The sequence below is a fragment of the Marmota flaviventris genome, chromosome 1, assembly GCF_047511675.1.
Source record: "Marmota flaviventris isolate mMarFla1 chromosome 1, mMarFla1.hap1, whole genome shotgun sequence".
In the NCBI taxonomy this organism is placed as follows: domain Eukaryota; kingdom Metazoa; phylum Chordata; class Mammalia; order Rodentia; family Sciuridae; genus Marmota; species Marmota flaviventris.
The window spans coordinates 503226-519898 of record NC_092498.1 but is presented as its reverse complement, the minus strand read 5'-3'; the positions used below and the strand labels follow the sequence as shown (position 1 = coordinate 519898).

The window sequence follows — 16673 nt, the reverse complement described above, 5'->3', positions numbered from 1 at the left end:
AGTAACTCAGTGAGGCCCAAAGCAACTTAGCAACACCTTGTCTCAAAATAAGCATAAAGAGGAAAGGGCTGGTGATCTGACTCAGTGGGTAAGTACACCTGGGTTCAATCCCCATCCCCCCTCCACCCCCAAAAGTAAAATATTTTATTATAAACATTTAATGTGGAAATATAAATATTGTTATATTACACATAAAATAATTTTCAGGACTGACTGAAAATTACAGAAAGTTTCAAGATTTGTAAAGGATATAAATTTGCATACACAAGTTTGTTAAAACTCGGAGATTCTGCATCTGCTGAGGTGTTTTCTAGCTGGAGCTGCTGCTGACAGTGAAATGTGAGAGGATGGGAGCGTGCACGGTGCCCCCCACAGCTCTTCCCGGTGGTGACTGGGGCCTTCTCCGGGACGCAGCGGCTTCAGGGTCTGGGTGCCCTCCTCTCACAGCCTGTTTGATGGGTTGTGCTTTCTTTCCAGGCATTTGGAGAGTGCAGCGAGGAGCAGCGGAAGGGAGAGGGATTCGCGGGGGAAGGTAAGAGCCTCAGCACCACCGGGGTGTGCGCACAGTCAGCTGCTGTCCACGTGTGGTCCCCCCAGAATGCAAGAAGCAACAGCCCACGAGTGTGAGGGGAACCGTTCCCAGGAGAGGCTGTGGGAGCCGCTGTTTGGCTGCTGTGACTGAAGGACGGAGCAGCCCAGCTGTAAAGGAGGAAGAGCTTCTCTGGGGCTCATGTTTCAGAGGTGTCAGTCCCTGGACAGCCGGCTCTGTTCCTCAGAACTCGAGGGGAGGCAGGCCAACCCGGTGGAGAGTGTGGCAGAGGGAGAGTCTGCACTGTGCAGATTCAGTATAGACCGCCAAGCCACTCCTCCCAGTCCCCGCTTCAGTCACCACCCAGGAAATCCCACCGGTGATGGGGTTAAGGCTCTCACAACCCAGTGGTTTCTCCTCTGAACCTTCTTGCGACGTCTCACGTCAGCTTTTGTCTCAGGCCCGTTCTGCCAGACCTGAGCGTGGCGCTAACTTGTGCCTGTCAGGCGTGGTGGGCCGGCCGCAAGGAAGGGAAGGCCCGAGGTGAGGGGTGAGGCAGTCCCATCCTGAAGCATGGTTGCTCACCGTGCCCTTTGTCGGGTCTCACCGTTCCTCTGGACAGCAGAGCAGGGATGCATGACATTTAACGGGAAATGTGCACTTTCCCCTGCTGGCATCCGCGGTCCTGGTGAGGCCGTCTTGCTTGTGCAATGGGAGACGGTGGCTGGGTTGTGTCCACACTCGGGCACCAGAGCCTCGCTCATCTTGGGAGCAGGGAGGCCTGCACGGCCCCCTGCAGGAGGAGGGAGTGCGAGCCTTCGGCGCACTGTGCTGCAGGAGACTGCCGGAGAGCGGCGGACCTCAGCAGAGCATCGCCCTCGCGTGGTCCAGGCACCGTGCGCGGTGAGGCTCAGACGAGGGGCTGATAATTCTCAGAAATAGAGGTGAAGCCGGGCGGAGGGGGATGTGTGGGGAGATAGCCAGTGCCTCACTAGAGGGTCCTTCTTGCTGCCCAGGAGGGTGTAAGCCACCAGAGAAGGTCAGTCAGAAACAATTAGTGAAGAACAAAAGACACAGAGAGCGCCTGATAGACCCACCCCACACAGGAGCTGGAGCTGGACATTAAGAAATGGCTCCCATGGTCTATTTAAGGGGGTACCTCAAAGGCGGGGGTGCCTTTCAGGGCTGGAGTCTGGCTTCCTGATGTCGTGCAGTCACCAGGTTGGTTGGCGTCTTAGCAGGTCACCCCCGTCTCTGAGAGGCAGTGCGACTACAGCAGGTCACCCATCTCCGGTAGTTGTGGGGCCAGGCAGAGCTGAGTAGAGGTTCACAGGTATTTGGGTGATCTCACCCTGTGGGGTGCCACGGGAAGTCCCCAAACACCAGACGTTCTGATTCCAAGGCTGCAGTCCCAGTGAAGTCCATGCAGCCCACAGATGGCTCCCGACAGGATGCTGGTGCCTCGTACAGGGGAAGGGTGGATGCAGGGGGCTCCAGGCCCTGCCTAGACCTCTGGGAGGTGAGGTGGAAGGAGGCTGGGCCCAGGGACACCTGGATGGTGGCACACGCGTCATTGTCTTGTCCCCAGCGTGGTTGAGGCTCTGCAGGAAGCGAGGGGTCTGTCCCAGACCCCACCTCTCCCTCGGGCCCTTGGACACAGTGGGCTTGGGCCCAGAGGAGAGGGTGGTGCCCCAGCTCTGGTCCCACACTCCTGTCAGTCAGCAGGTGCAGGCGGAGGTGACAGGTGCAGTGTGAGTGTGGTGTGCCCAGAGGACCGTGTCTGTCTGTTGTGAGATCTAATGTTTTTAGAGCAACTTGAAGTTTACAGAAAAATTGAAAGGAAGGTACAGAGAGTTCCCTTGTATTCCTGCCCCCATGCAAGCATAGCCTCCGTCACTGTGGCATCCCTACTAGAAGGGTACCTCTGTCGCACCAATGAGCCTGTGCTGACAGGTCACGGTCACTCGAGTCTGTGGTGTACACTGGGGCTCAGTCTTGGTGCAGTGAAATAGGGGTCAGAGGGCTGGGGCTGGACAGATATTATGCCCATCTACAACTAAAAAATATTTTTAAAAAAAATTTAAAAAAGAAAGAAATAGGGGTCAAACGCACAGCAACGTGTCCTTAGGAAGGCCCTGCTGTGGCACACACGCTCCCCACCTTTTGTGTCCGGCTGAAGAGAACGTCCATCTTGATGAAGTGGCTACTCCTCTCTCCACCCATAATTGCCACCGTCACCCAGTTTGCAGAGGCGGTTCGACTGTCTATTGGGAACCACGGGACTGTGGGACTGCGACCCAGATCTCTGTCTTCCATTTACCTGTCTGCTCCATGTCCTGATGTCCTGCAAGGCCCAGAGCATGGGGGGACAGTGCCCTCCTGCTGGCCACCTCTCCTTTGGCCTGTTCCCCAGCTTTTAAAAATGTAAAGTCCCATATTGAGATGTTAACCACAGAACACTAGGCGGTCGGGTTGGAAATAAGGATCTGTCTTCAAAATGCCCCCGGCCGCTCTATGGCGGTAATGATCTTTGTATATGTAGAGTCAGTTTGCCTGTATCTACAGAATATCTATGGCTTCTCATTCTTCTGGGTATATGCGATGTAGAGTCCACCAGTCGTGCAGTTATGTATGTACATAGAGTAATGATGTCTGACTCCATCTGTTATCCTCCGGTCCTCGAACCCCTCCTCTCCCCAACTCCCCACGACCTGATCTAAGGTAACTAGTCTTCCCTAGTGCTCTGCCCTCTGTGAATCAGCATCTGCATATCCGAGAAAACATTTGGCCTTTGGCTTTTGGGGATTGGCTTATTTCACTTGGAATGATATTTTCCAGCTCCATCCATTTACCAGCAAATGCCATCATTTCATTCTTCTTTGTGGCTGAGTAATATTCCATTGTGTGTGTGTGTGTGTGTGTGTGTGTGTGTGTGTGTGTATCACGTTTTTTTTTATCCACTCATCTGTTGAAGGACACCTACGTGGTTGCATAGTTTAGATATTGTACGTTGAGCTGCTATGAACATTAATGTGGCTGCTGATTTTAATTCCTTTGGGTATATGCCAAGGAGTGGGATAACTGAGTCAAATGGTGGTTCCGTTCCAAGTTTTCTGAGGTGTCTCCACAGCACTTCCATAATAGTTGCACCAATTTTCCCACCACCTTGCTGGGATTTTGAATTTCACTGATTCTGTATGTGAAGTTGGAAGAACTGACATCTTGACAATATTGAGTCGTCGTCGTCACCTTTTTTTTTTTTTTTTTTTTGTACTGGGGATTAAACCCAGGGGCTCTCTACCGGAGAGCTGCATCCCCAAACCCTTAAAATGCCTTTGCGTTTGGGACAAGGTCTGACTAAACTGCCCAGGCAGCTCACGTTGGTCGTCCCCTCGCCTCGGCCTCCCACTCCTGGTGGCACAGGCCGCCCTGCTGCAGCCTGACCAGACTGGCGCTGTCACCGAGAACGAAGCTGGCTTCTTCTCAGTGGTGTCCCTTCTTCCTGTGCTTGTGCTGTGGAGTCGGGGTCAGGAGAAGCGTGTCTTGTTCCTGACTCTGAGGGGACCGGGGTTCCTCACCATGGTGAGTGACGTCAGCTGCAGATGTTCTTCACCCAGTCCAGCCCTAGTTTGCTGAGAATTCTGTCAGGAATGGTGCTGGGGCTTGTCGGGTGCTTTTTCTGCATCTGTTGGGACATCATACAATTTTTTCCCTTTTAATCTGTTGATGGAATGGAATGTATTGATCTTTGAATGTTGATCCAGACAAGTCCTGGCCAGTCGTGGAGTGGGAGTCTTTATACGTGATCTGTTACACTTGGCACGGGTCTGTTGAGGATTTTGGCTCTGTCATACTGGGGTTGGTGTTGGTGCTAACGTGTGTCTGGTTTGCTGTTACTGTAGGGTGGCCTCCGTGAATGAGCATGGCCGGTCCTCTGGAAGAGGTTGTGGGGGTCATAGCATGTCTTCGTTGACGCAGGCCAGAGATCCTGTGGCCTCTAGCCCTAGCTGGGCCTGGTGCTCTGTGTTCCAGGAGGCCTCTGGCTGCTGAGTCAGTTTCCTTCATGGACCTGGGCTTATTCAGGTCATCTCTTTCTTCTGGTGTGAGTTTGGCGGCCTGTGTCCTTCAAGAGATCAGTCCGTTTACCTACGTTATCGTGCTGTGGCCTAAATTGTTCATAGAGTTGGTTGGTCATCCTTTAGTTATTTTAAAATTTTTTTTGGTGGTACAGAGGATTGAACTCCAGGCTTCACATACGCTAGGCACTAAGTACTCTTCCACTGAGCTACGTCCTCGGCTGTTTAAAAACATTTTTTTTTTTTTTTTGAGACAGCATCTTACTATATTGCCCAGACTGGCCCTAAACTTGTGATCATCCTGCCTCAACTTCCCAAGTTGCTGGAATCACAGTTGTACACCGTGGTGCCTGGCTCTTGGTCATCCTTTTGATGCCCATGGGAGCTGTAGTTACATCCTTTCTTTTGTTTGATTTTGGTCCTCTCTTTCCCCCTCATTATCTTGGCTAGAAGCTTATCAATTTATCGAGACTTAAAACAAACAAACAGACAGCATCTGGTTCCAAGAAATTCCTCATCAGTCTCTTAGTCTTAGGGGCATAAATGGCGGGTCTCTCTGTGGATAACTAGCGATCTCCTGGCGATTGCTGCGTGGCATCTTGCTGGGTGGCATGGTGACAGGCCACACTTGGACGGGTAGGTGGCATGAGGGAGCCCTTGGCCAGCTGTGTGAGCTCCAGCTGCACCTGCCTGTCCTCTGAGAGTTCTGCCCCTCCCTGCACTTGCAGTCCTGGCCACCAGCTTGGGCCTCCTCGCTCCTGTAAGTTTGCTCTCTCTGTTGTCTGCACACTGGTCGATGGCAAGGGAACATCTCTCGCTCCCCAGGGTCCCCATAGAGCCCTGTGGTTTCTAGTCCTACCTCCAGGCCCCGGAGGGCTCCCCCAGGCTCCCTGCCACCTGCGGTTGCACTTGTAGCTCCTCTGACCTGCTGCTGTAGGCGTGAGATGTCGAGAGCCTCAGCTGTCAGGCGGTGGGCTGCTCTGCCGTGGACATGGACGTGGTGTGGTCAGCTTTCCTAGCAGGGTGCCCCTGAACCCCATGTAATCTAGAGGGGACGCTTGAGGACAGTGCGTGCCCTGTCGCAGGTGAGAAGTAGGGCCAGCCCGAGACAGATGCTGGGTCTCATAGTCAGGCAGGGTCAGGCCTACTCCTCTGTCTGTTCCTCACAGTGCAGGTGCCATTAGCACCGCTTAGTAGGGATGCATTTGGACACAGATAGCTGCACACTGAGGGTGTTTGCATGATCCATTTTTCCTCATTAGAATTAGACGTGTCCGGGAAATGCTGTGTTTCCTAAGTTACACTTACACTAGCCATTTTCTTTTTTGGGTCATACCTATAAATTAACAAGTGCATATCTTTCTTTCTTCCTCTTGAAATTTCTCTTTGGGTAGATCTTTTTTTGAATTTGTTTTTAAATGGTGTATAAACCATAAAGATTGTTCATGTTAGTGGGGTATAGATAGTATTCATCATGTGTGTACAGTGCATACTCTTTAGATCAGGTTAAACCTACCTGTCTCAAACATTTATCATTTTCTTTTGGTGAAAACTTTAAAAATTCTTTTCTCTAGCTTCGTGAAATGTACAGTATGTTATTGTTATAGGTATATGCATTATAAGCATTCAGAGTCAGGTGCTGCTAGTCTTATAAATACGTACATATCTAAGTTGGCAACATCAAAGGCATCTCAGGAAGCGTGTATTTTCCACTTGTTCGCAGTGTTCAAGTTTGTGATTGAATGTTTTTGTTTCATGTTTAATATTTTCATGTCTAGGAAATTGAAAGGGAAGACATGGATTTAGCAAATGCTGAGGCTGATGAATATACAGTTGGTTTTGAAGATGATTTTGAAGTAAGTATAAAAGTTAAAATTTCTCTCAGCTTATGATTTGTTCTGAAAAGTCACCTTCTGTGTAATAATTTCACATCCTTTCTGTCTTCTTACTACTCTTAGATGTCCGTGTCTGATAAAGTCTGACTTGGGTCGAGCTGTTCCCCATAAAAAGCTTGTCAACGCTTCTCCAGTGCTTGACAAAATGATGGGACTGAAGGGCTTTAAAGTCAGTCCACCCTTCAGTGCACTGTGACCAGACGTTTGTATGTGACTGTCCCTGTACACTCACTTTCCCATTCTCGGGACAAATTCCTAAACACACAAGGGCCAGTTATCTTCCCTTACATTGACAATGAATATAAAAAAAAAAAAATCATAAAAGCGATTACATTTGCAACAGCATCAGAAAGAATGAAACACTTGGGAATAAACTCACCCAAGAAGCCGTAGGACTCGCAAATTGAAAACTAGCACAGCTTGTTAAGGCATGTTAAGGACCTCGCTCCAGGGACCCGGGTGTGTGGGGGGAACGTCCAGGTGGCAGGGGTGTGGCCCACTGCTGAGCAGTTCGTCTTCGGGACAAGTGCAGTAGTACGGACAGATTGATGATCTAACCATGTCAACATTAGTGAACTATGAAGTCTTTCTTAGCTGTGATAAGGACTCTGCCTGTCTTAGACTGTCACGCTTTGCTCTGTGTGAGTGTTACTCAACTCTGTTGTCTTAAGGGTCCCAAACCGTTGTCCTTGTTTGCAGGACTATGAAGATGACTTTGAGGTTTGTGATGGAGATGATGACAGCAGCAACGAGCCTGAGACAACAGAAAAACCGGAAGAACTTCCTTTAGCCCAAAAGAGGGAGATACAAGAAATTCACAAAGCCATCTACGCAGAAAACGAGAGGCTCGGGCAGCTGTCCTCAGAGCTGCTGCGGAAGCAGGGGCTGGCGGAGGGCCCCGGGGACCCCCGCGCAGGTGTGTGAACGGTGGCACTGCGGGGCCGCTCTCAGCCGCTGGCCAACCTTGAGGCCCTCCTTGCAGCGGTGGGCAGACACCCGACACTGCAGTCCCAGCACAGTTGTGCCCTGGCTCTTGGTGCTTGGGCCGCTCAGGCGTGAACCTCATGTGGCGAGGGTCTTTCTGTGAGAGGCTGTAGGCCCCATGGTGCTGGTGCTAGGCAGGGCTGGCTGTGGTGGGTCAGCTGTCCAGCAGCAGTGTGGCCTGCCCTCCGGCCTCCTGCTGCTCTGCCTGCAGTGCTCTCCCCTTCCTGGGGACGTCCTCCTCTGTTCCTGCAGGGGAAATCAGGGCTGTCACAGGAGGCCAGCATCAGAGCGCCACGAAGGCCAGGTGCGGCTCCGGGGAGGCAGTGGGAAGCTGGCTTCTGACCAGGGGTTTTCTTTATGAAATCAGGACTGTTTACCCCGGGCTCGTGGCCTCTGGATGTGGCAAGTTATGAGAACAGGAGAGGGTCTCACTGTGTCGCCCAGGCTGGCCTAGAATGTGACACCCTCCCACCTCTGCCTCGTAGGAGCTGGGATGGCAGGCGCGCCTCACTGGCTCCCCACAGAGCTCAGAGCACGCATCCTGCAGCTGCAGATCCTGGCTGCCACTTGCAGTCACATGACTCTGGGTGTCACCTAACCTCTCTGTGCCTCGGTTTCCTGAAGGGTATCTGTAGTCAGGCCTTCTTTAAGGTCAGGCGGCCAACACGGGCACATGCTGGAGAGCACGAGCGCCCCGCCAGCGCCGCGGAGTGTCAGTGCCGTGGGGCCTGGTGCTGGCTCTCTGTCATGCTATACCCAGCTGTCAAAGTGGCCTGGTCTTGTGTGGATACCCTGCTGCACCCTGCGGCTAGTGTGGTTGTGAACCTCAGGTGACTTTTTGCAGTGCACTCGGGTTCATTGTGGTGCTTGGGAGCTCACACATCTCCAGGAGGTAACCCAGCTCCTCGGTCTCTGCATTGGGGTGTCTTCATTCTGTGATGTACACTTGTCTGCCACTTTCCTCATTTTCAGGACTGGTGGCCTCTCTCAGGCGTGCATGTGCTTTGCCCTTGGCACACCACCTTCCCCAAACCCACTGCCCTCACGGCCGTCCTATGCGGCGGGCGTTGTGGCAGGGAGAGAACAGAGATGCAGTGTGGCACTTGTCGTCAGGAAGCTTGTTGTGACAGTGCTAGGACTGGCTCTGTGGTCTTCTGACCCCGAGGTGTGGCATCCTCTGAGCCACACCCTCTGTCTCAAAGGCAGCAAGGAAAATGAGAGAATGTGTGGTAAAGGACACTGAGAGTTCTGGAAACTAAGATAGCAAGACGTTGATTCTGTTCTTGATGAATGCCGACACATATCCAAGGGGAATAAAAGACTGATGAAGATACGTTTGCCTGAGCATGTGAATACGAGCGTGGGGTGGCTGCACACAGGAGACCACGGGAACCCTTGAGGGAAGAGGCAGCTCCCATCAGGAAGGTGGTGGCTGGAGCTGGTCCTGCTGCAGACCTTTTCGCTCAGCCAGTCATTGGTCAGTCTGATCAATCTTTGGAAACTTTTGAAAGTCTTCTAAGCTCATACCCACATTCTTCTTTGATTTGCACTTGTTTTTAATTTATTTCCCATTTCCTTTAGTAGAGAGCAAGAGTCCCCTCATTTGAGGGGGATGCCTTTTGAGACCCCCATGGGTGCCTGAAGTCACAGATAGTACGGAACCCCACATGTAGAGCTTTCCCCCTATACATACAGACCGATGATGAAGTTTGGTTTGCACATTAGGCACAGTAAGCGGTTAGCAGCATGAACAGTAACAGAACAACCGTTACCATACCCCGTGATAGAAGTTAAGTGGACATGTCTCTCAAAATACTGTCCTGTACTCACCCTAATCTCATGAGTGACGTTCCTTGACACAGCCCTGGGCCACATTGGTGTCAGGAGCGTCGTCTGCTTTGGGTGACGGCAGATCCTTGAGCCCTGATGATGCCGATGGCTGGGGAGCTCCACGGTTGACAGTTCTTTTTGCTGAACCCTTTGGAGAGCGCTGTAGTGGGAAGTGGTGGCCTCTTTCCTTTTAACTCACTGAGCCATCGCTGTGGGGGTTGGTGACCACTTGAGTGCTGCGCTGCGTGGGAGGACATAGTTCACACTCTCGTCCTTGAGTGTCCTGCCGTGTAAAGCACTTTAGTGAGTTTGGGTGACGTCCATGCTGCTGGTTCTGCTCCGTTTCTTCCTCCTCTTCCTCTGTCCTTCCACGTCACTGCACGGTGGCAAATGCTTCTCCATCTCCTTGTCTGCTGCATGAACAATTCTCCTGACTTCGCAGCCGTTCCCAGGAAGCCTTTTAAAACATCCTCCACTTCACTCCCTAAGTTCTTCCAGCGGAGTCTTCCAGCTCTGCCCCATGTCCAGAGTAGGGTCTGCATCACTTGCCAGTCAGAGGTGGTCCCACAGCAGGCACCGGGACGGGTGACGTCCTGGTCAAGGGGCTGGAGCAGGTGGTGTCTGAGATGAAATAGAGCCTTGACCTTGTCATTTTCACAGCAAACAGATTCAGGATGACCAGGTGCACTGCCTGTCATTGATAAGGCTTTAAATTCCGACCCTTCCTGTCCGAGTAAAAGGGCAGCGGCGTCTTCCTTGGCAGGCAGTCTCACCCGCAGTTTCCATGCTTTCAGTCCAAACCTGTCCCTGAATCATCCCTCAGGTGCAGCGAGTGACTCGGTGCCCCTTGTTGCAGGGGACCCCTTGCTGAAGGCTCCACGGGCTTCAGGCTGCTGCTGCCGCTTGCTGCTGTCCTTGGAACATGTTCCTGTCTTCCACCCACAAGTATTTCAAACCTCTTCCATCTTAACTAGGCCCCTGGGATGCACTGTGGCTGTGACTTCTGCAGGTTGAGGGTGACAGCAAGAGAAGCAGTATTCCTATTTCCTTCTTCACGTTTTTATGGACAGATTTGCTCTTCACACAGATCTAACAACTTGGCATGAGTCTTGCTTTCCTAAAGTGGAGAAGAGTCTCCTTTTCACTTAAAGGGAGCACTTAAAGCTTCTCTTTTGCCAGAACCACTACTCTTGTGCTTTTGGATCATAGTAAGTAAAATAAAGGTCACTTGAAGACAAGCACTGTGACACCAAGATGGTCCATCTGATAACAGACAGCCATTCAGTGATGAGCGGGTGGGCAGTGCATACAGTGTGGATACTGTGCAGAGGGATGCTTCGTGCCAGGCAAGACAGTGTGAGATTTCATCCTGCCACAGTGAGAATAACATGTATTTTGAAATGTATGATTTACTTATTTTTGGAATTTTCTGTTTAATGTTTTCATACCATGGTTGACTGTGGGTAACTAAAACCTCAGAATGTAAAGGCACGATTAAGGGAGACTACTTTGTAATCTTCATTTATTATTATTTCAGAGTGGATGGGTGGGGTTGGGATAGAGGACTGTATCCTATATATACTCTTAAATATTTGTAAAACTCTTCATGTGATTAGTATATACAATAGGTGACCAGTAAATTTTGCCTTGTCTGAAAGTTCTTGGTACAATAGGAAGGAATAGGCCTCTAGATGCCCACCTATGGAAGGCATTATCAGTGAGATATCAGCATCCAGCAAAGAGCTTATCGAATAGATCGTCACGTGTGCTTCTGATTGTTTCACTCTTAATTTTTTCTTTTGCTTGAAGGAAATATTTCACTGTCACACAAATAATTTTTTCTTTTTTCTTGTGTAGATGTGAATAGTTCCCCGTCCAGAGCCCCTGTTTGTGGGATTTTTGTGGACTTTGCTACAGCCTCGCACCGTCAGAAGAGCCGGATTCAGGCCCTTAAGCAGAAGTAGGTGGGCGGGGAGACGGCGGGGGTGCTGAGGGGCTTGGGGGACTTTGCAAGCAGAGCTTCCAGTTTATTTTCGGTGTGCCTGTTTGGGTGTGGGGGTGGTCTGCTCCACACCTCTGTGGTCTCTACTGGACCCTCAGCCTCAGCTTGTGGCTGACTGTTAGAAGGGCCCTGGAATTCACGGTCTACTCTGGCTGACGCAGAATCCCAATCGCACATTTGTGAGCCTCAGGTCAGAACCCCGCTAAGCAGATGAGCCTGGTTTGTGTGGCCCTGCAACTTGGCAAGCCTCGCTCGCCTGAAGGAAGCCTGAGAGTGCATGTTCTTGACCTCCACTTCCAGATGCGAGAGTGCTACTCTCAGGAAATAGGTGTTACAACTTGTTTTTATTTTTATTTTTTTGAATCCACGGGCATTTAACCACTGAGCCATGTCCCCAGCCCTTTTTTTATATATATTTTCTTTAGCGACAGGATCTCACTGATTTGCTAAGTGCCTTGCTAAGTTGCCGAGGTTGGCTTTAAACGCCTGGTCCTCCTGCCTCGGCCTTCCCAGCTGTTGGGATTACAGGTGTGTGCTACCACGCCCAGCCTGAGGCTGGCTTTGAACTTGCAGTTCTCCTGCCTCAGCCTCCCAGGCCGCTGGGATCACAGACATATACCACTGCGCCCAGCTACAGTTTATTTTTATAAGGAACCACTAGGTGCTGTGCTCCTCAGGTGTCACCCCAAATCCTTAGGGCCCATTTTACAGATAAGAAATGAGGCTCAAGGTTAATAGCTCTTGAATTGTAGAGCTGAGTTTTGAACCCAGAGCTGCCAGGTATTGAAGTCCAACCTTGCAATTAATGTAAATTTATGAATTTGTAAAATTTAGAAATTTATATTCTGAAGTCAAGTCTATTGTATTAAACCTAAATGGGACTGAGAATAATGAAAAAATAATAATTTTTAAAAACGCAGGTCTAAAATTTACGTCACTTGCTCAGTGCACGGCCTTAGTAACATTCAATACTATTTGCTGAGTGAACACATAAATCATTAATAAAATAGCAGCTTCACCACAGTTTTGTTGCCTTATATTCTGAGCCCCACTGAAGCTCCTGCTGTGTGGCTAAGCTTTTTAAAAAAACCTGATTCAAGTTGCATATGGGTTCAACACAGCTTTTCTAACTCGTATGATCAAAACTATACAGTGTGTTGTCTGGACGCACATAAATATGAGATGAAATTTTATTTTGTAAAGTGAGAGGATGCGAGCTTGGTGGTCAGCAGGGCAGTTGCTGTGCCTGGGCAGCTGTAGGCTGGTGCATGGCTGGGTCTGGGTACAGGTCCTGGGAGGTCACATGCAACTTGATCCAGTCAGGAGAACAAAGCCACTGTAGGTGCTGCCCACAGGGAGGATATGAAGGCAGCTGGTGGCAGGTGCAGCAAGCTGCATGGCTTAGCAGGGGACCAGAGGGACCAAGAGCCCAGCAGCTTCAGGAGGCCACACACCTAGATTCATGCACCTTTACCGGGTCATTCTGACACCACTGACTGCCTCAGCCTCAGCCTGGCAGGACAGAAGTCAGGCCCTTGCCAGTTGGCTGCAGCTAGCCATAGACCCCTTTCATCCTCCCTGCCCCCCGATGTGTGTTCTCAGTTTAACTTTGTCTTATCTCCAATTTGTTTTAAAGGACACGAAGTACAAAACTACTTCGGCTTATCGACTTAGATTTCTCATTCACTTACTCTCTCTTGGATCTACCACCAGTAAATGAATACGACATGTATATCAGAAACTTCGGGAAAAAAAATACCAAGCAGGTTAGTATAAGATGTCTTAACTAAGGGCCAAGTGCAAGGCCTTAACCAAGGCCACATGCAAGGCCAGTGCAGCCTTTGCATGATTGTTGTTTATGCCATGATATACTTATTTTTGACACAAACACAAGACATTTCTTTAATGAATTTTTCACACTAATTTTTACGCCTTGCCCTAGTGAATTTACTTGGACTTACCATGTATGTCATGACTTCTTGAAAACAACTTCAACCTCATACTAAGTTGATTCCAGTTAGATCCAGAAATAGTAAGGGCTGGCAGGGTTTTGAAGGCAGATGTCCTATCTTCCATTTTTCCAGGTCCGTTATGGGTACTATCAGCCTTCACCTGGTCTATTGGGCAACCTCATTACAGCAGCAAGGCCACAGTGTGGCCCTAGGAAGCCGACAGCATGCATCCTGACTGGCAGCTCACTTACTGGGACCTTGAGCAGATTATCTAATTCTTCGCCCGTTCTCCACTAATCTCAAAGCGATTAGTAACACAAGTGCCTTTATTGAAGCATGGTACCTTTTTTTTTTAATTTTTTTTATTTTTATTTTTTTTTAAGAGAGAGGGAGAGAGAGAGAGAATTTTTCAATATCCATTTTTTAGTTTTTGGCGGACACAACATCTTTGTTTGTATGTGGTGCTGAGAATTGAACCCGGGCCGCACGCATGCCAGGCGAGAGCGCTACCGCTTGAGCCACATCCCCAGCCCAGCATGGTACCTTTTTGAAATACAAAAATTATGCTTGGTTTTGCAAAGCCAGAACATTTTGAAGTATGTGTGTAGGCAAGGAAGTAGTATTTTCAAAATGAAGGCACATTGTTGGATGTGACATTTTGGAAACACTGTTGAAAATTAAACCTATGTTTATCAAATGTCTTGGACACAAGCAGCCTTTGCATGATTGTTGTTTATGCCATGATATACTCATTTTTGACACAAACACAAGACTTATTATCATCTTTTAAAAATCATAATTGTTATTTTCATCAAATGACAATTTGTTCTGAAATTGAGACCAAACATTAATTCCAACATACCTTTGTCTCTAAGGCATACATTCAGTATAATGAAGATAATGTTGAAAGAGACACTCAGACTGAAGATATAGAGACCAGGGATGTGTGGACTCAGCATCCAGGAGAAGGTGCCATTGTATATGGAGGTAAAACTTTGTTATTAACTGTTGAATGTCCGCTGTCTTAACAATCTTTTTGTTTTATTTTTACTTATTTTCTTTCCTTTTTGTTTTGAAACTTATTTCCTTTTTTGTTCCTTCTTATTATGTGTTTCTCTTTTGTATGGTTCTTGGTGTTAGACTATGGAAATACACAGTATTCTTTAAAAGAAATGGAATCAGCGAGGCAGTGACTGCATTGGAGCTGCTGACTGAGAAGGTTCAAACCTGAGCCTGTCTGGACCTGGGGAGGTGCAGTCCCGACCACTGCTTAGGACTGCACTGGGCAGCACCCACTCCACCTGGGCGTGTCGCTCCCTGCCCTTAGAATGTCACTCTTTAGGTGGTGTCTGCAGATATGTCCCTCAAGATAGACCAGAGGTCCCTGGAATACAGGGCTTGTGCTAGGTGCTGTGCAGCGGTTTACATGTGACATACATTATCAGTTGTTTGTTTTTCTTGAGGAATTTTCTCATATGGCAGGGAATCATACTGCTCCCTTTCCTCAGGTAAACCCCATTAAGAAAACAATGCAGGTAAGTTTCCTTTGTCTTAAACGCTTGAGACCATAAGTGTTTCAGGTTTTAGATTTTGAATTAGGGATGTTCACACACTTAGATAGTAAATTAATTCTTTTTCATGACTTTTCTTGAGATATTTATGTAAGGTTGAATTTATAGACTTCCCACAAACAATATACAGTTATTTCTAGGAAAAAAAATTACTAAAGTATCTGCAGGATATAATGCAAAGTTTTCTGACTTTTCTTCAGGATTCTTACTATTCACCTGTAACATCTGGACTCAAAAGATTTGTAGGTATGACCACGTTATAGTCAATTGTATTGATTTGCTTCATCTGTTAGGTAGTAAAGAACGGGAATTCTGTGACACTACAGTTGTACCCAAGATTGACACTCCAAGGTTATCCAGCTTTCTCCGGGCAGCATGTCAGGTACACTCTATAGTATTTTCTATTCTATGTGTGAGTGCATAAAGTTGCATTAGAAACAAAGAAGCTACTGAAACCTTGGAGCTTTAATGGATTAGATACATCAGAATCAGGTATTCATTTTCAGGTATTGTTTTCTAACAAAATATTAGTGTTACATTTATTAAACCAACATGCAAAATGATGCCCTAAAGGTATTATATACCACTAGCAGTACTATCTGTGTATCTGGATTCTGTATTTTAATAGTAGTTTCTTATATTTTAGAATAACTATAGACTAAGAACCCAAATATTAAGTTGGCAAAGCATGCATAAATCTAGACTATTTGAAGATAATAAAACTCATAATATTTTAAAACTTACTTTCCATAGGTTTAAAATATGTACCAAGGAAGGGAATAATATTGTAAAGCTCTGCACATCACTAAGGTCACCTCAGGGACATTATCTGGTTTGACATATCCTTCTCATCTCCTTAAGCCCCACCAACCTGATCAATAACAATCACAATCATCATAAATATCCCTCCATAAACCTTTCTATATAACTCACTGAAGAAAAGGATTTTCTTAAAAGTTATTAGAAATAATTTCTAAAAACTAAAATAAGAAGTCAATCTTTAGATTTTCTCAGTTGTTTCATAAATTTATTATGTGTGATCGGAATTTAAATCAGAGCAGAGCTAAAGAACATGACATTGCTATTTTGATTACATCACATCCGTGACTCAAATGATGACTAAACACATGGTAGTCACTACATCACAGTGTCACTGCTATTTGGGAGGAGGGATTAAAACTGATGAAGTTTGACAGAATTTTTTTGTTACAATCTAATCCTTGGTCAGTGTAAATGTCTTGGGATTAAGACCTAGCCCTTGTCAACAGTGGGAGAGCGAGAAATGGAATGCATACAGAGTGAGAGGAAGAGGGTGGAGAGTCACCATGGATCATTCCTGATCCCACGTGGCTCCTGTAACACTGGATCACCTGCAGCTAAAACAGTTGTCTCATTTCTAAAGAGAAAACCTTGCAGGTCTTACCTTCTTCATTCCCCTCAGTATTCACTGAACCTTCCGCTTACTCCACGGCTTACGAAGAGTTCTCACCCAGCCTCCTTACCCCCTCCATTACCCTGGATTCTCATGGACCCCCCTTCCCCTCTCCATTCCCCTGGGTTCTCATGGACCCCCCTTTCCCTCTCCATTCCCCTGGGTCCTCATGGATCCCCCTTCCCCTCTCCATTCCCCTGGGTTCTCATGGACCCCCTTCCCCTCTCCATTCCCCTGGGTTCCTAACCCTCCCTGCCTTCCCCTCTCCATTCCCCTGGGTCCTCATGAATCCCCCTTCCCCTCTCCATTCCCCTGGGTTCTCATGGACCCCCTTCCCCTCTCCATTCCCCTGGGTCCTCATGGATCCCCCTTCCCCTCTCCATTCCCCTGGGTTCTCATGGA

At 48.2% G+C, this 16673-nt stretch overlaps 1 protein-coding gene across 6 annotated transcripts in view; it reads left to right on the top strand.

Annotated features, from left to right (window-relative positions):
- Dync2i1 (dynein 2 intermediate chain 1) overlaps window positions 1-16673 on the top strand; it is a 60018-nt gene that overhangs the window by 19865 nt on the left and 23480 nt on the right. For all 6 annotated transcript variants that reach the window (XM_071610606.1, XM_071610594.1, XM_027923850.2 and 3 more), the window contains 7 exons: window positions 478-532; window positions 6384-6461; window positions 7200-7416; window positions 11172-11274; window positions 12953-13082; window positions 14144-14255; window positions 15133-15221. In XM_071610606.1, coding sequence (XP_071466707.1) covers window positions 478-532; window positions 6384-6461; window positions 7200-7416; window positions 11172-11274; window positions 12953-13082; window positions 14144-14255; window positions 15133-15221 — 784 coding nt within the window. The remainder of the gene's footprint in view (window positions 1-477; window positions 533-6383; window positions 6462-7199; window positions 7417-11171; window positions 11275-12952; window positions 13083-14143; window positions 14256-15132; window positions 15222-16673) is intronic.